At 41.8% G+C, this 17,000-nt stretch overlaps 1 protein-coding gene across 2 annotated transcripts in view; it reads left to right on the forward strand.

Annotated features, from left to right (window-relative positions):
• The first annotated feature begins 9,803 nt into the window (after window positions 1-9,803).
• Window positions 9,804-17,000, forward strand: part of LOC108696824 (igLON family member 5) — a 244,087-nt gene continuing 236,890 nt past the window's right edge. The window contains exon 1 of one of the 2 annotated variants that reach the window (XM_041569720.1): window positions 9,804-10,449. In XM_041569720.1, coding sequence (XP_041425654.1) covers window positions 10,389-10,449 — 61 coding nt within the window. In that variant the 5' untranslated portion in view covers window positions 9,804-10,388. The remainder of the gene's footprint in view (window positions 10,450-17,000) is intronic. The other variant, XM_018226482.2, reaches the window with a different exon arrangement.

The following is a 17,000-nucleotide window of genomic DNA, read 5'->3' on the forward strand; positions in this document are numbered from 1 at the left end:
GGAGCATGTGATACCGTGGTTAATTTACTGTATGGAATAAGTTGGACAGTTCTTTACTAGTAGGTCCATTGACCCAGAGAGAATCAGTTCCAGCAGCAGCCGCATATATTAATGCAGTTTGTACACTGGTTGGCAAACAGTTAATTTCCGTAATGCCGTTCCTTGGCGCCAGGGTGGAACGTAGCCTCGTATATACCATAAACCTTACTCAGAGGTGTCCTGTGTGTTGTATTATTGCTGCTGATATGCTCTTAATTGCCCACTGCTAAACACTTGCTTGGCCTTTCAGCCTGGCTTTTAAAGACATGGTAAATTATTCAACATAGGTTAAACATGCGAGGGAATCTCTGCAACGTTCAATCTCTGCACTTCCTCCTGTTCAGTCCCAGAGTTTACTTGTGATTAAATCCTCTACTTAACTCTACACTTTTCAGAGTAAAATGCAAGTGGCCAACTATGTGTTGATTTGTGTTTGGGGGGGGGGGGGGTTTGTAGTTTACTTTAAGGGAAGCTTTGATTTACTTTGTTTGAATAGAGCAGTGGATTTCGTGATTTTCATGACTTCCTTTTCAGGTAAATTACAGCAGTGCTGTCTTACTTTATGGCAAGAGTTCTAGATGCAACACTCAGGGTTAGATTAAGGGGGTTATTTATTAAAGTCCAAATGCTAAAAACTCAAAAGATTTACATTTCTAGTGAAAAAAAACTCAACTATTTCGAGATCCAGGTCCAAATCTAAAAAAACCTCCATCTTCAAACTGTGGAGTTCTTGTAGAAAGCAATGGCAGAGGTCTTAGTTGCAGTTTGAATATATTATTGTCTGCGCTGGGTTTTTGTACGTTAATCTGAACATTTGGGGCAGACTTTTCAGGGCATTAAATCCCAAAAATAAAAAAAAGTCACAGTTTTCGACAATCAGAAAAAATTGCGTTTTTTCCTGATCCGATTTTTTTTTGAGTTTTCTTTATTGATAAATCAGGGCAAATCGTGGATTCTGGTTTGGTTGGACTTTTTTTTATTTAAAATATCAGAAAAATTCGGGTTTTGATAAATAATGTCTTGCACAAAAGTTTCGCTGCAGATCAACCAACGTGTATTTACCTGGAGTCACCTGGTTTTATACGTACGGGGAGGGGTAAAGGTGGGAGTGGGTGTGGCCATGTCATAATGGGCAGGGCTAAAACATCCTAGGAGAAAACCATCAACTCACAACTCCCCATTTGCGTGCCGTGTAACGACTTTTCTCATTAATTGGGACTGTGATCGGGGAGAGGACAGTCAGGGGGTCCACTGTTTTTTTTTTTTTTCGGTGTCCCGTCTTTTGGGATGCGTCTCTTTTGGTACTCGCATTAAAAATGCCATTAACATCCCATTTGCTGGATGCAAGTCTGTAGCACCTATTGCATAACTCCCAACATTCAAAAAATGGAAAGAGGGACAAAAAGTTAGTGATGGGCAAATTTATTCGCCAGCCATGGATTCACTGTGAATTTTCGCATTTCATCACCTGCGCATTTTTTTCATGAAACTGCTGCAAAAAGTCACCAGGAAAAAAATTGCTGGGACAAAAAAGTTGCACATGTAAATATTGTCACGCATTAAAATTGTTTTGATGCCCATTGACTTTAATGTATTTAGACAAAAAAGTTGCGTGTGTAAAAATTATTTTGACGCCCATTAACTTCAATGCGTTTCATGAATTTTTCGGCGTTTCACAAATTTTTTCAGAGTTTCGCAAATTTTTCAGCAAAGTGAAATGGCACAGATTCACCGATCATTAGCCTTGCATAATTTTTTTGACCAGGCCCATTTTGTGGCCACACCCCCTTAATTACCATGTCCATTTTACAAAATTTGGCAGGTTATGAAAGTTTGAGCACATTTCTGGGAGTTTTAGTGCAATGATTTTGCTAATGAAGGTGAATTGCCCTTTACAGTTCTCCCAAGAGACCTGCTTATCTTAAATAGTTACAATTCTTCCTTTGCTTATATTACATTGTTACAAAAGTATCCAAGTGCAGCTGCTGAGTGTTCTGGGCTTAGTGCCAAAAAGCTTCTTATTTTAATTAAGTTTCAGAAACTTTGTATCTTTTTCTTGAGTCAGTGCAGGAGATCAAAGAGAAATTTGGGACATTTCAGTAAGAAACCCGGGACTTTGGGCTAAGCTGTCAAAATCGGGACTGACAGAAAACAGGACAATTGGAGGTATGTTTATTGATGCAGCCTGCACTGAGAACCCTGCCACATACAGGAGAAGCTCCAGAGTTCCACAGCAACACTAGGTACATTTACGGGTCCTGTTATCCAGATTGCTCGGGATAACGAATATTCCGTAATTTGGATCTTTGTACCTTAAGTCTACTAGAAGAACATTAAGTAAACTTAGGCTGTTTTTTCTTCCAATAAGGATTAATTACATCTTAGTTGGGATCAAGTACAAGCTACTGTTTTATTATTACACAGAAAAGGAAATATTTTTAACAATTTGGATAAAATTAAGACTATGGGAGACGGCTTTTCCGTAATTCAGAGCTTTCTGGATAACAGGTTTCTGGATAACGTATACCATACCTGTATTAGGTGTATTGTATGGAGGTGAGGCTAGGCTGGTTTTGCTTCCAATAAGGATTAATTATATCTTAGTTGGGATCAAGTACAAGCGACTGTTTTATTATTACAGAGTAAAAGAAAATCATTTTTAAAAATTTGGATTATTTGGATAAAATTGAGTCTATGGGAGACGGCCTAACTGTAATGCGGAGCTTTCTGGATAATGGGTTTCTGGATAACGGATCCTATACCTGTACACTGAGGCTTAGAGGATCCATGTAGAAGTACAAGACATGGAAATGAGAACCTTTAAAGAACAGCACTAATACGGGGACACGTCTTTGGGTCCATTTTAGTGCACCCACTACCGCCTTTCATTCAAACCCATTGCTTTTGTGTTCGGTAGGATAAACAATTAAGTTGACCAAGGTTCTTTTTGACCCTATTTATTCAGAACATGCCCCCTGTATGAGCCAATAGTGGGGTTACTTGTGCCATCCCTATCTGACCCAACATGTTACCCATACATCAGCCCTGGCACATGAGTAGTCCTGACACGTGTGACCAGCCCAAGCCTGACTTGACTCTGTCCTCTTCTTCCAGCTACAACTCTGGAACGTGTAAAGCTTTATTAGCGGGGCTGCCTTGCAGGCAGATTAAAGGGGAGCCACGCTGTTCTGCATGTTTATTTTCAGTGCCGGCCTTGTTAATATATACGACTTGGAGAAAATCTCAGCCACCGAGGGTTTTTTTTTTGCCGCTGTTTAGCAGAGGGACAGAGTTCATATTTGTGTGACAGTTTCTCGCTTAATATACGATGTTTCTGTCACTCTGCTTTATGGTTTGTTTGGGTAATTTGCTGTTCTATTGCAATTTACACCCCAGGAGTAACGAGCTCGTTTTTTAATGCACTTTAAAATGCAAGAGATTAGATGGAACAGACCGCGTCCTATTTATTTATTGACTGTACTACAGAAACTGTGCTAATAAGAAATTTTATACTAGATGGCGGCAGGATGATATTAAGGGGGGGGGGTTCTGAAAGGGGAGCAACAGTGTATTCTGCGTCAATATTTGCATCTTAGCATAAAAATGTGTAACCTTTTCAACTGGATTAACAGTAATTTTTTTAAGGGGCCTGGATGTTCCTTCTTACAGAGTTTGAGTTCTGTAGCTCAAATACCAAAGGAGAGGTATGACCAAGGAGTTAGGAGAGTTCTCTTTAGGGTGTCTGCCTTGCACCCACACACTGTAGAACACTGATCCCCAACCAGTGGCTCATGAGCAACATGTTACTCACCAACCCCTTGAATGTTGCTCCCAGAGTCCTCAAATCAGGTGATTATTTTTTAATTCCAGGCTTGGAGGCAAGTTTTGGTTGCATAAAATACAGGTGTACTGCCAAACAGAGCCTCCTGTAGGCTGTCAGTCCACATAGGGGCTACCAAATGGCCAATCACAACCCTAATTCGGCATCCCCAGGAAATGTTTTCATGCTTGTGTTGCTTCCCAACTTTTTTTGCATTCCAATGTGGCTCATGGGTACAAAAGGTTGGGGACCCCTGCTGTAGAACATAGGATGTATCTAAGTAGATTGTTGGACAGCAGATATAGTTGACAAGATAATAGGAAATAGGCCAATAAGTCAACAGTAGGTCAAAATGGTGACAACATCATGGATATGTTGCTCAAACGTTCATCTTTCAGTTGATTTTGAAGCACAACTTCCAGCAGTTGGGAGTGTATGTAGTTCAACCACAGCCGGAGGTGTCTGATTTGCCACAGGCCCTGGCTGTTAAGAGTCAAGTGAAACCTGTAGATCTTGGGTAAGGAAGAGTTTTGCAGACCAAGATGAGCTCTGCATGGTTTTAAAAAGCTCTTTGGGCTTTCTCGGTTAAAACTTTTCATGAAGGTTCAACTCTTGGTTGAACTCTATATACCAAGAGCAATCAATGTATATATGAAACCTTGTATTTTGTATCTGTTCAATTTCACTAGAGCATGGCCATCACCATGGGGTGCTATAACATGCCTTCTCTTTACTTGTTATTCAGTTAGGCACAAAGTCTGCATGGGGGAGCAGGGTGCTAGCAAAACCTAAATCTGGTTGACCAACCTATTTTGCACATCTTTCTCTGTACTATATATTGGCTTTTTCAACTCCTACAGTTATATCAACTCATCATTGGGTACCAAAAGCAGACATGCAGTTGGAGCATCAAAGGCATATACATACAGGTGGAGTATCAAAGTCATATAAATATAGATGGAGCATCAAAGGCATATACATACAGATGGAGCATCAAAGACATCAACATACAGATAGAGCATCAAAGGCATATAGTTAAATAGTTACATAGTTAAATCGGGTTGAAAAAAGTCCTTCAAGTTCAACCCCTCCAAATGAAAACCCAATATCCATACACACACCCCTCCCTACTTTTAATTAAATTTTATATACCCATACCTATACTAACTATAGAGTTTAGTATCACAATAGCCTTTGATATTAGGTCTGTCCAAAAAATCATCCAAGTCCCTCTTATAGTCATTAACTGAATCAGCATCACAACATCACCCGGCAGTGCATTCCACAACCTCACTGTCCTGACTGTGAAGAACCCTCTACGTTGCTTCAAATGAAAGTTCTTTTCTTCTAGTCTAAAGGGGAGGCCTCTGGTACGGTGATCCACTTTATGGGTAAAAAGGTCCCCTGCTATTTGTCTATAATGTCCTCTGTATACATACAGATGGAGAATCAAAGGCATATACATACAGATGAGTCACGAAGTCAAATGCACACAGATGGAGCAATGGAGACATTTAGCTTAGATGATTCACCACACCCCATTATATCAGTCAAATCATCACACCTTTCTCCATTAAAATGAACTTTGTGATGTCAAAACAAACGTTTGCTCCATCTGTAGGTACAACAGGGCGGCATCTAAGCACAGAGACCAGAATGCAGATCTTTTGTTTGTGGCATTTTTCAACAACATTGAGCTTGATTTTGTGTCTTGCATCCCTAACGAGCTTGATAAATGAGCCTTATCATGTTCCTGTTCGGTATGATTGAGGCATTTGATTGGATTCTTCAGCAGCTTTGTGGTATTCTATTTTAGGCTAATTGATTTTATTTACAGAAGGATTAATTTTGTCTGAGCCGAGCTAAACCCCAAGCCCAGCGCTAATGACAAGTCCGACATGCCCCAGTATAGTCACTAATTGTTAAACCTTATAACCAATTCAGTATATTTCATCCGAATTTCCGAGGGTACCCACTACCACCACTTCATTAGCACTTCATATCACCAGTTAACTTTGCATGTACTGGACCACTCCTGTTTTTTTTCTGACAGTTGATAGCTAACTGGCATCTCTTTGGACTGACTCATAAAATGTATGCTTGAGGCCAATTTTAAAAGTGAATAAAGTGCGGCCCATTTCTATCGATGAATCTGGTGCTATTAATGTACACACCACACTTTTCATTTTAGCAGGAAAAAGGGGTGTGTCTCTATGTACAGTATATGTGCCAGATGCATCACTACATCTGACTCTGAGGTTGCTGAACATTTGTCTCGTGGGACCCAGATTAAGAACTGCCGTCATCTCCACAACACAAAAAATGTAGCGGTCAGTCAAGGAAAAATATTACTGTAATAAAGGGAATGATATAGACCCACGTTAAACAGACCCCCAATCTCAGGGTGTGGGCTAAAAGCATGGATATTGCACCATCTGGACTTTAACTATTTGGAGATTCTGGGAGTTTGTTATCCCTGATTCATGTGGCCCTTGTGTTTCCCAGAGGTCACTTGTTTTGTTACTCCCACCCAAGAAAATATTCGTTCAAACGGCTAGTTACTCATCCTTGCAACTATAAGGGTCAATGAAAGGGGTAGTAAACTGCACTGTTCAACAAACTTTTCTCAGGTTTTGCCGGACTACAAATCCCAGAATAATGTAACATATAATGAAGGTTGAGGCATGCTGGGAGCTGTAGTCCAGCAACATCAGGGCTGTATTCTTAAAGCAATATTGCACAACTAAACTTTTCCAAAACTTTCCCCCAAATCTCCACAGCCAGCGACTGCATTAATATGCAAGAAATCCTCCAATGAGAACCCCAGCTGATCTGTATCAATCTGGCTCCTTGTTCTTTGTTTCCGTAATTGGCGTTGGAAGCTTTAGGCTAGGACTACACGGACGTTTTCGTGCGATGTGCGACAAAACGCATGCGATGGAAATAAGGTTAGAGAGAAATGTCGGATGAAGTCACATCGTTGATCCGAAGCGACACAACTGTCTGATGCAGACGCTGCGTCATACCTTATTTCTGTTGCATGCGATTAGTCGCATCGCGTCGGATCACGCTGAAAACTTCCGTGTAGTCCTACCCTTAAGCTCAGTTTCCCAGCACTGAACAAGTCTGTATTTAATCCCCATGTCTCATTCCAGTGTAATATAATGAAGGGGGAAAAATGACACAATTATCTCTATTAAATTCATAAAAATGTCCGAATTTCATGATTTTTTTTTTAAACTTTTCAATTTCACAACTTTTCCTTGAAATTTTCTCCTTTTCGCGAATTTCTCGGGAAATTCACGCATTTTACGGCAAATCAAAAGGGGAGAAATTCGCCCATCATTTCTTCCGTTTTCATTTGCCGTAAAATGCGTGAATTTCCCGAGAAATTCGCGAAAAGGAGAAAATTTCAAGGAAAAATTGTGAAATTGAAAAGTTTAAAAAAAAATCATGAAATTCTGACATTTTTATGAAAAAATTGTGAAAATCTGACATATTCACAGAAAATTGTGAAAATCGGTCATTTTCATGGTAAATCGTGAAAATCGCTGACGTTAAAGACAATGGGCGTCCAAATAGTGTTTACATGTGCTGATTGTGACACGAGCGACTTTTCTGACATGCGTCCAAAAAAATTTGATGGCGGCACATTTCGCTATCGAATTTTCGCTGTAGATTCGCAAATGTATTCACCGGTGGCGAAATGCAGAAATTCGCCGCAAATTCGTGCCAGGCTAATTTATTCACCCATCACTAAAGATAACAGCAAGATGTTCAGATCAGAATTCTTATTGGTCAATTCATTGGCATTTATAATGAAGTTTTTGATCAGTAGAATTCTCATTGGTGAAATTTTTTAAAGAAAAGTAGGGGGAACTGTGGGGTTGGTGTGACAGTTGGGTTCACAATCCAATTACGACACCAAGAGTGTCCCACCCCTATGCTTAAAGGTGCAAATTGAGCTCATTTGTATGCAATCTTATGACCTCATTGTTCTTAAGGTGCCCACACACTGCCTGATCTTCAAGATATCCAACCCAATTGGCCAAAACATACTGTTGCTCCACTTTTTTGGACAACTGCCAGACCAGTTGACATGTGACTATGGTAGGTGACAAGAAAGATCACAGCCAGTCAGTAAAAGAACGACGGAGACTAAAAATAAAAACTTCCCAGCTACCACTTCTTTAATGAATAAAGGGAAAATAATTATAGGCTCAGACCTTTTTAGCCAACAAAAAGCTGTAGTTGACCCATCCATGGCAAAGACTGAGATTATACAGTGTGTTTTATCCAAGAGCTCAAAATGCTCTGTGTGAAAACTCTTTGATATTATTAAAAACAATTCGAATGCATATTAAGATAGCGAAAATGGCTTCTGTTATTAAAAATTCATTTTTAATACATATAAAAAACACATATATGTGAGGTGCCTGGGAAACAGTGGGATTTAACCAGTGCATTAATAGGATGAGAAAATGCTCATAAGTAGAGTGAAAGTCATGGCTCATGTGCCTTGCTAAGATCACCTATACAAAAGTCAACTTAATGAATATTTGTGCTCCTATTTAAATTATATATTTTCACACTGTTACTATAGGCACCATCACTCCCTACTATACCTGCTATGCCACAGTCACACTCCCTTCCCAGAGACTATTATCCCACTGTTACTATAGGCACCATCTCTCCCTACTATACCTGCTATCCCACAGTCACACTCCCTTCCCAGAGACTATTATACACTGTTACTATAGGCACCATCTCTCCCTACTATACCTGCTATCCCACAGTCACACTCCCTTCCCAGAGACTATTATCCACTGTTACTATAGGCACCATCTCTCCCTACTATACCTGCTATCCCACAGTCGCACTCCCTTCCCAGAGACTATTATACACTGTTACTATAGGCACCATCTCTCCCTACTATACCTGCTATCCCACAGCCACACTCCCTTCCCAGAGACTATTATCCACTGTTACTATAGGCACCATCTCTCCCTACTATACCTGCTATCCCACAGTCGCACTCCCTTCCCAGAGACTATTATACACTGTTACTATAGGCACCATCTCTCCCTACTATACCTGCTATCCCACAGTCACACTCCCTTCCCAGAGACTATTATCCACTGTTACTATAGGCACCATCTCTCCCTACTATACCTGCTATCCCACAGTCACACTCCCTTCCCAGAGACTATTATACACTGTTACTATAGGCACCATCTCTCCCTACTATACCTGCTATCCCACAGTCACACTCCCTTCCCAGAGACTATTATCCACTGTTACTATAGGCACCATCTCTCCCTACTATACCTGCTATCCCACAGTCACACTCCCTTCCCAGAGACTATTATCCACTGTTACTATAGGCACCATCTCTCCCTACTATACCTGCTATCCCACAGTCACACTCCCTTCCCAGAGACTATTATACACTGTTACTATAGGCACCATCTCTCCCTACTATACCTGCTATCCCACAGGTATAGTAGGGATTCCTTAAAAGGAATTTACTTAATTCCTTTTAATTTATTGACATTTCACAGTTAAAATTTTAAATTAAGTTTACACTTTAAATCACTTTTATATTTTAATTCAAATAGCATTTGCATTTCCAATGACACTTTTTTCCTCACTTATGAAAAGTCCTTCTCCTTTAACGTAGGCTGCCTGGTACAGAGGTGCTCGGTGCTGAATGGAACATTCCTTCCTCCTCGGCTAAGGTCCCCTCTCTCTCCTCTGTTGGGTACCAAAGCTGATGACCTCTTCAGCAGCCAGAGGGTTAAGCAAATTGTTCAGCTCTGACTCTGTCCAAAATTTGTTTCCATCCTATCAGCAGGCACAGGAGGGAGTCAGAGATTAAGTGAGGAGAGAGATGGGGAGGGGGGAGAGCTCGAGAGCACAGATAGCACTGCTGCAGTAACAATCTCCTCCTGGATAAATCAGGCAAGAGCATCAGTGAGCCCACCAAGCCATGCATCCCCTTCCAACCAATTCTTCAACATCCCTTCCATTGGCTCCCTGGCCTGTTGTTTGAAAGGCAAGCCCCTAACCAGCGGCAGTTCTGATTGGCCCCCAACTGATGCCAATCACAGCCCATCTGTCAGAAGCCCCATATGGTTTGCAGAAGGCGAGGGAAGAGAGTGTGTGTCTGTTTGTGTGTGTGTTAAAGGGGGGTGAAAGGGGAACAAGAGGAGGGAGGCTGAGAAGAGATAGAAAAAAAAATCAGAAGAGGCAGAGAGAGAAGAAGAGAGAGAAGGAGAGAGTGTGAGAGAGAGAAGCAAGAGGGGGTGTTGCTAGAGATTCCCATTCCCCATATACGGCTGGATGCTTCACTCTTCTCCATCCCTTGCTTCCCATCGCTGAGAGAGAGAGAGTGAAGGGGGGATACAGCAAGGAGGGAGGGAGGGGGGAAGGGGTTAAGGAGGAGAGAAGAACACTGAGCAAAGAAGAGGAAGAATCAAGCAAGGAGCAGAAGAAGGACAGTCACAGACCGAGAAGGAAAATAATCAAAATGAAGGCACCACTTCAGAGGGTGAACCTGGCCAGCCTGGGCATCGTGATACTGGCACAAGGTACTGCATGTTACTGGTATTACAAGTGACTGTTGTGTGGGTTCAGTCCAACATGCCCATGTATTGCCTGGTAGCCATGGGCATCTGCTGTCATTCTAGGGGTTTGGTGAGGGCAGCTCCACTCCAGACCCCCTCTGATAATCAGCTCCCTAAAGAGTGTAGAGTGTATTTATAGGGTTAATGTAGAGTTAGCTTGCCTAGAACATACTGCAGATCTGTGATGGGGGATTTAAAAAGTTGGCCCATCCCAAGCAAGACCCCCAAATGGACATGCCTCCCTTTACTATTTTCTCTATTAATGATGCTTTAAGAAGACTAAGTTTAGAGTCAACACTGGCAAATATTTGGCCTCCTGCCACCTGGTTCTTAGGGGGGGGGTTTCATCTGTAGAGGAGAATTCCTGAATGATGCAGTGGAATCCAGAGTGAATCATGGCAACATTACCTACATTCCGTGATTGGTACAGACCTCCGATGAAGTCTTTAGGGGGCCTCGGTGCAATGCCTTTGGGATTGCTCAACATCATCTCTGCATTTCTAGTTGGAATTCATTGGGGGAGGTCAGAGGCTAATGAAAATGAATTAAAATAGGAAGGTGCAGGGGAAGTAGGTGGGGGGGGCTGGGGTCTATAATTTGACATAGTGATATCTCTTCTTTTCTACCGTCCCCCTCCTTCTGCTCCTCGACACCTTGCTTACCCTTTGCTTATTCTTTTGGGACGGCCCTGCGGGGATATTAATGGTGGCCTCATGGCTAACAAGACGAGCAGCAAATCTTTCTGTGGATTAAAAGGATGGATCAATAAGATAAATCTATTGCGTATGATAAATGGAGGGTCCGCGCTGACCTTTGATCCCTGTCTGAGACTGTAGCTCAGTGACGATGGTTTGAGCCAATGCCTGTGTATGCAGCTGTGTATTGAGCCTGCTGTGTCTGGCATCTGTTCTACAGAGAGAGAACGCTGGGTGCCGGGAGTCTTAATGGCTGGTATATGTATAGGGGAGTGAGCGCTTGGCATCTGCATGGCTTGGACCCCAAATTCTCCATCTCACATTGATGTTTTGAGATCTATGAACCCAAGAGGGATATGTCTATTGGAATGATGAGTGTGTGGACCAATGTATGAACAGTACAGTGTTGGTATGTTGGGTTTTTTAATTGTTTGGTAACCCTAAACCATTTCCTAACTGAAGGGATTGAAATAGAGGTGACCACTGACCACCCAAGATCCTATGCGTGGTGGGGGGTCCATGCGGAGCAGTATAGTAAAGAGTATAGTAGGTACAGAAGAGCGAGATGATGATCGAGATAGTAGGGTAAGATGGTCAACTAGCGGCTGAAGGGGTATAATCTGTACCCCCTACTTTATTGAAAAATGGGGCCCACAGGCTTCATTTGACAAGAACTTCCCTTAACTCACAGCTAGAGAGAATAGAATGGCACCGCAGTGAGCACAATGACCCCCTTCAATCAGAGCGACAGGGGTAATTATAAGCACAAAAGATCCATACGTCCAACTTCATACAAACAAACACTGTGGTTCATTCTTGTGAATTACCCTTTGGCAAGGAAAGGGTTACCAGTTACCCTAGGGAAGAATGGTACATAAGAAGAGATGTTTTTCTTTGCTGGCAGAGGGCGCCATCGAGTTATAATCCGATCCCACCCCCCTCTTAAGTATGCTAAAGGGTTAATCTCTATGTAACAATTGATTGTTGGTTGTAGCACTGTATGCAGAGGGGGGTCTGAGGATGCAAAGGACAAACAGGCTCCATTCCTTAGTCTGGGGCTGCCCTGATCCAATCACGGGGTTCTGTTCAATTGTGAAATGATCCCCCTCCAGAATACAAGACAGCAGTGTGGAAAGTGCAATAATCTTCATATTGTTTTTCCCAAAATTCCAACACCTTCATGAGCAAAGTTTTACACTCACAGAATAAGTTATGCAGCAATACCGGCACAGAATTTAGATCTTGTTCCTATTTGCCCCACAAAGCAGTTTAAATATTTTAACCCCATGTGTGCTGGAGACAGCCAATACACAGGCCCCACCATTAGTCCAAACACTTCTTGCTTTGCAAAGCCTCACTCTTTACCATCCCAAGAAAATGAACTGTACTTAGACCCCTGAAATAAAACTGTACCCCAGAAACATGGGGGTTTAAATTGTTGCTGATTGTGTGTGATCTGTAGCAGCTAGCAATGTGGCTACTGCACCTGATGGGAATGGATATACTATAATGATATATCAGTAATATTTAGAGCAGAAGGATCTTGTACAGAGTTTTAGTTACTACAACTCCCCTTGTCAACTGGACTTTATTGCTTATTTTCTGGTTCTTGATTTACTGACCTGTATATTCTGCTCCAGTACCCCCCAACTGACTCATTTTCGCAGAAGAGCCTTGAATCATGGAGTGGAATTAACTGGAGTTTGGAATGGATCAGGGGTGTGGCTGGGCATTAGTGGGAATTTTGCAGATTGTTGAGGGACATTGCTGAAAATGACCCTAATCTGAAATGTGGAATGTTGTGCTTTCCAAGATGTATCTTGGTCACTTACTGCTTAACTGATGATCAGTATGGGTGACAGCTAGTGTCATTGGTCAGTATGGCGGGGGGATATTTGGGCAAAATGAGTATTTGCTCTTGTGGATGCACCTGGATGCCCAGCTTGAAGTTTAGTTTGGGTGAGATGTTGGGTTGTTGACCTGGTCTTGCTTGGAATTATGGTGGAATGGTTCATAGAATGTTATTTTTCTATTAATCTTTTTATGAACTAAGGGGGGCTCTGACCAAAGGCTGGATCTCTAAGAGGAGAACTTGAACTGAAAAAATTATGACCACCGCTGGTATTATCAATGGTCACTTGATCTTCAGGAATGACAGGCTGTTCTTCTGCATGGGTCTCCTCTGGGTTCTCAACATATTGTTGCTGCCTTTTTAAGTTATGTTTTTCTTTATAGTTTTATAGTTTTATTTTTCCAATTAAAATAATTCATATTTAAGGTCCACTGTCTCCTCCATCCTCCCATCAACAGTGAGTGTCTGGCACTGCCTGGTTGCCTGCTGTTTGTCTATAACACTAGTGGGGCCGCAGTAATGATGAGTATTAGCCATGGGAGGACACAACAAGTAGGATAATCAGTTTGTCAGATGAAATACAAGCACACAACAAGAAGGTTCACAGGCTCAAGCGCCTTCCATCTCACACTAATTATTTGCCTTGAGTCTGACAACAAGGTACTAGTGATCTAGTAGGTGCCTGTAATATAGACAAGGATCAGAAGGGTTAGGAAACAGTGCACAATACTGGGGTGCGCTGTATAAAAAGGGTGGTGCACAGCAAAAAGATAGAAGCTGTTTATACTATAGAGGGACATCAAACACTATTGAGAGGAGGGGTACACATTATAGATAGAGGGGCAGCAGACACTGTAGAGAGGGGGTACACACTATAGAGGGGCAGCAGACACTGTAGAGAGGAGGAGTACACATTATAGATAGAGGGTCAGCAGACACTTTAGAGAGGGGGGTACATACTAGAGAGGGGGAAGACACTGCAGAGAGGAGGGTACATACTATAGAGGGGCAGCAGACACTGTAGAGAGGGGGTACACACTATAGAGGGGCAGCAGACACTGTAGAGAGGAGGGGTACACATTATAGATAGAGGGTCAGCAGACACTTTAGAGAGGGGGGTACATACTAGAGAGGGGGAAGACACTGCAGAGAGGAGGGTACACACTATAGAGGGGCAGCAGACACTGTAGAGAGGGGGGTACATATTATAAAGGGGCAGCAGACACTGTAGAGAGGAGGGGTACATACTATAGAGGGGCAGCAGACACTGTAGAGAGGGGGGTACATATTATAAAGGGGCAGCAGACACTGTAGAGAGGGGGTACACACTATAGAGGGGCAGCAGACACTGTAGAGAGGAGGGGTACATATTATAGAGGGTCAGCAGACACTGTAGAGAGGAGGGGTACATACTATAGAGGGGCAGCAGACACTGTAGAGAGGGGGGTACACACTATAGAGGGGCAGCAGACACTTTATAGAGAGGGGGGGTACATACTATACATGGGCAGCAGACTGTATAGAGCGGAGGGGTACACAATGTAGATGGGCATCAGTCATTTTAGAGAGGAGAAATGCCAAATTGTAGAAACTGGAGGCACAATACAGAGTAATGAGAAGGGAAGTGCACACTATAGACAGAGAGCCTCACACTATAGAATAGGCAGGTACACAATAAAGTGGGGGGGGGGGGAACCGACACATGGCAGATATATTTCATTGAAGCAGTACTCATAAAATAAAGGCTACATCCCCATCACAATTCCATCTTACCAGTCATAACTAATATTTTGCCCTCTAGTACATGTACCAATCAGGGCAGTGAGATGACATGAGAGGGTGGGATCTCACTGAAATAGAGAGGGAAATACTTATCATAAGGGGAAGGAGTGGACTGGGAGACAAAATATTAACTAGTATTAATGTTAACATTATTAATATCATTAATATATTTTTAATAATACTATTATTATTAATAACAAATATGTAATATTTTTAGTATTAGTAGCATAAAATATTAACTTTCATAGACAGGACGTACCAATCCATGGCCCCTGCATATTACTGTATACACTTTACCTATAGCTTGGGCCTCTTCCTACTGTGTCTCATACCCCTGCTCTTAAAGGAAGAGCAAAACTTCAAAATGAATTTGTACTGACAGAGAAACCATATTGTTATCCACAGTGGGGGAAGTTGGTTTCTCTTGTCTTGGTATTTATTTCCCTGACGTGTTTGTAACATTTGAGATCCCTGAGGGTCAGCACTTTCAATTCCCCGGGTGACGTAACTAAATGCCAAGAGTCTCATCAGCGTGAGGCCGAGGAATTGCTCACTTACTGGTATTTATCAACTGAATACGGCTGTCTAATGGCACGGGGGCAACACTGGGGCTGATATCACATGAGATTGTTATAACACCACGAATTTTCCATAAAGAGCAGGTTTTAGGGTAAGAAACTGGGCCTCAACATCCACGGGACAAGAAAATGTCATTGGTTATTTTTACCCACTCTCTTTAAAATATCATTTTATCAACCTCAACCTTTTCCTTGTATTGTTGGCACAAAAATAACTTTTTTTCAGTGACCTTTTAATTTGATACTACATTGTCATAGGTTATATATGTTGTTGCACCTCTTCAGGGCAGGTAAATACTTTATATACAACAGTCATGTCTATCCTGTACAATATATTCCTATCAATGTTACTTGTTATCAGTTATAATGCTGCTTGTGTATTATACAAAATAATGTACCATGTCTTTATATGGCCACAGGACCCCTCAGTGACTTCTAATATCCTTATCATTTACAGTAGGGGGTACATTATCCCTTATAATACATGAGTGATACTCAGAGTTCCCTGTATAACTCAGCCTGCAGCCTTGTGTCTTTATATGGTCACAGAACAACCTCTCAGTGACTTCTAATATCCTTATCATTTACAGTAGGGGTACATTATCCCTTATAATACATGAGTGATACTCAGAGTTCCCTGTATAACTCAGCCTGCAGCCTTGTGCCTTTATATGGTCACAGGACCCCTCAGTGATTTCTAATATCCTTATCATTTACAGTAGGGGGTACATTATCCCTTATAATACATGAGTGATACTCAGAGTTCCCTGTATAACTCAGCCTGCAGCCTTGTGCCTTTATATGGTCACAGGACCCCTCAGTGATTTCTAATATCCTTATCATTTACAGTAGGGGGTACATTATCCCTTATAATACATGAGTGATACTCAGAGTTCCCTGTATAACTCAGCCTGCAGCCTTGTGCCTTTATATGGTCACAGAACAACCCCTCAGTGACTTCTAATATCCTTATCATTTACAGTAGGGGGTACATTATCCCTTATAATACATGAGTGATACTCAGAGTTCCCTGTGGCATTTTCTAGACAAGGATCTTTCTGTAATTTAGATCTTCATACCTTAAGTCTACTAGAAAATCATGTAAACATTAATTAAACCCAACCGGCTGGTTTTCCAAAGAGGATTAATTATATCTTAGTTGGGATCAAGTAAAAGCTACTGTTTTATTATTACAGAGAAAAGTGAAATCATTTTTCAACTTTTGAATTATTTGATTATAATGGAGTCTATGGGAGACGGCCTTCCTGTAATTCAGAGCTTTCTGGATAATGGGTTTCTGGATAATAAATCCCATACCTTGTATCATGTAATAATCCATTGCAACTAAGTGGGACAGGCTGAGATTTCTCTCCAGTATAACTATGACTATGGCTGAGATTTGCCTTTTCCCAGGGGCAGGATGAAGGACCAAAAGACCTTGGTCAGTGCCATTTGCTGGCTGAGGGGCCCCTTCTGAAGCTGAGGGCCCATGGCAGCATTTTCTGTCCTCTGTCTTATAAGAACCTGCTATTAAGTTGAAAACAAAGCCTTCCATTAGCCCAGCACCATCTGACAGGCCATGTGGGCTAAGGTCCCACGCGTTTGTCT

Source organism: Xenopus laevis, chromosome 7L, assembly GCF_017654675.1.
Source record: "Xenopus laevis strain J_2021 chromosome 7L, Xenopus_laevis_v10.1, whole genome shotgun sequence".
Taxonomy (NCBI): domain Eukaryota; kingdom Metazoa; phylum Chordata; class Amphibia; order Anura; family Pipidae; genus Xenopus; species Xenopus laevis.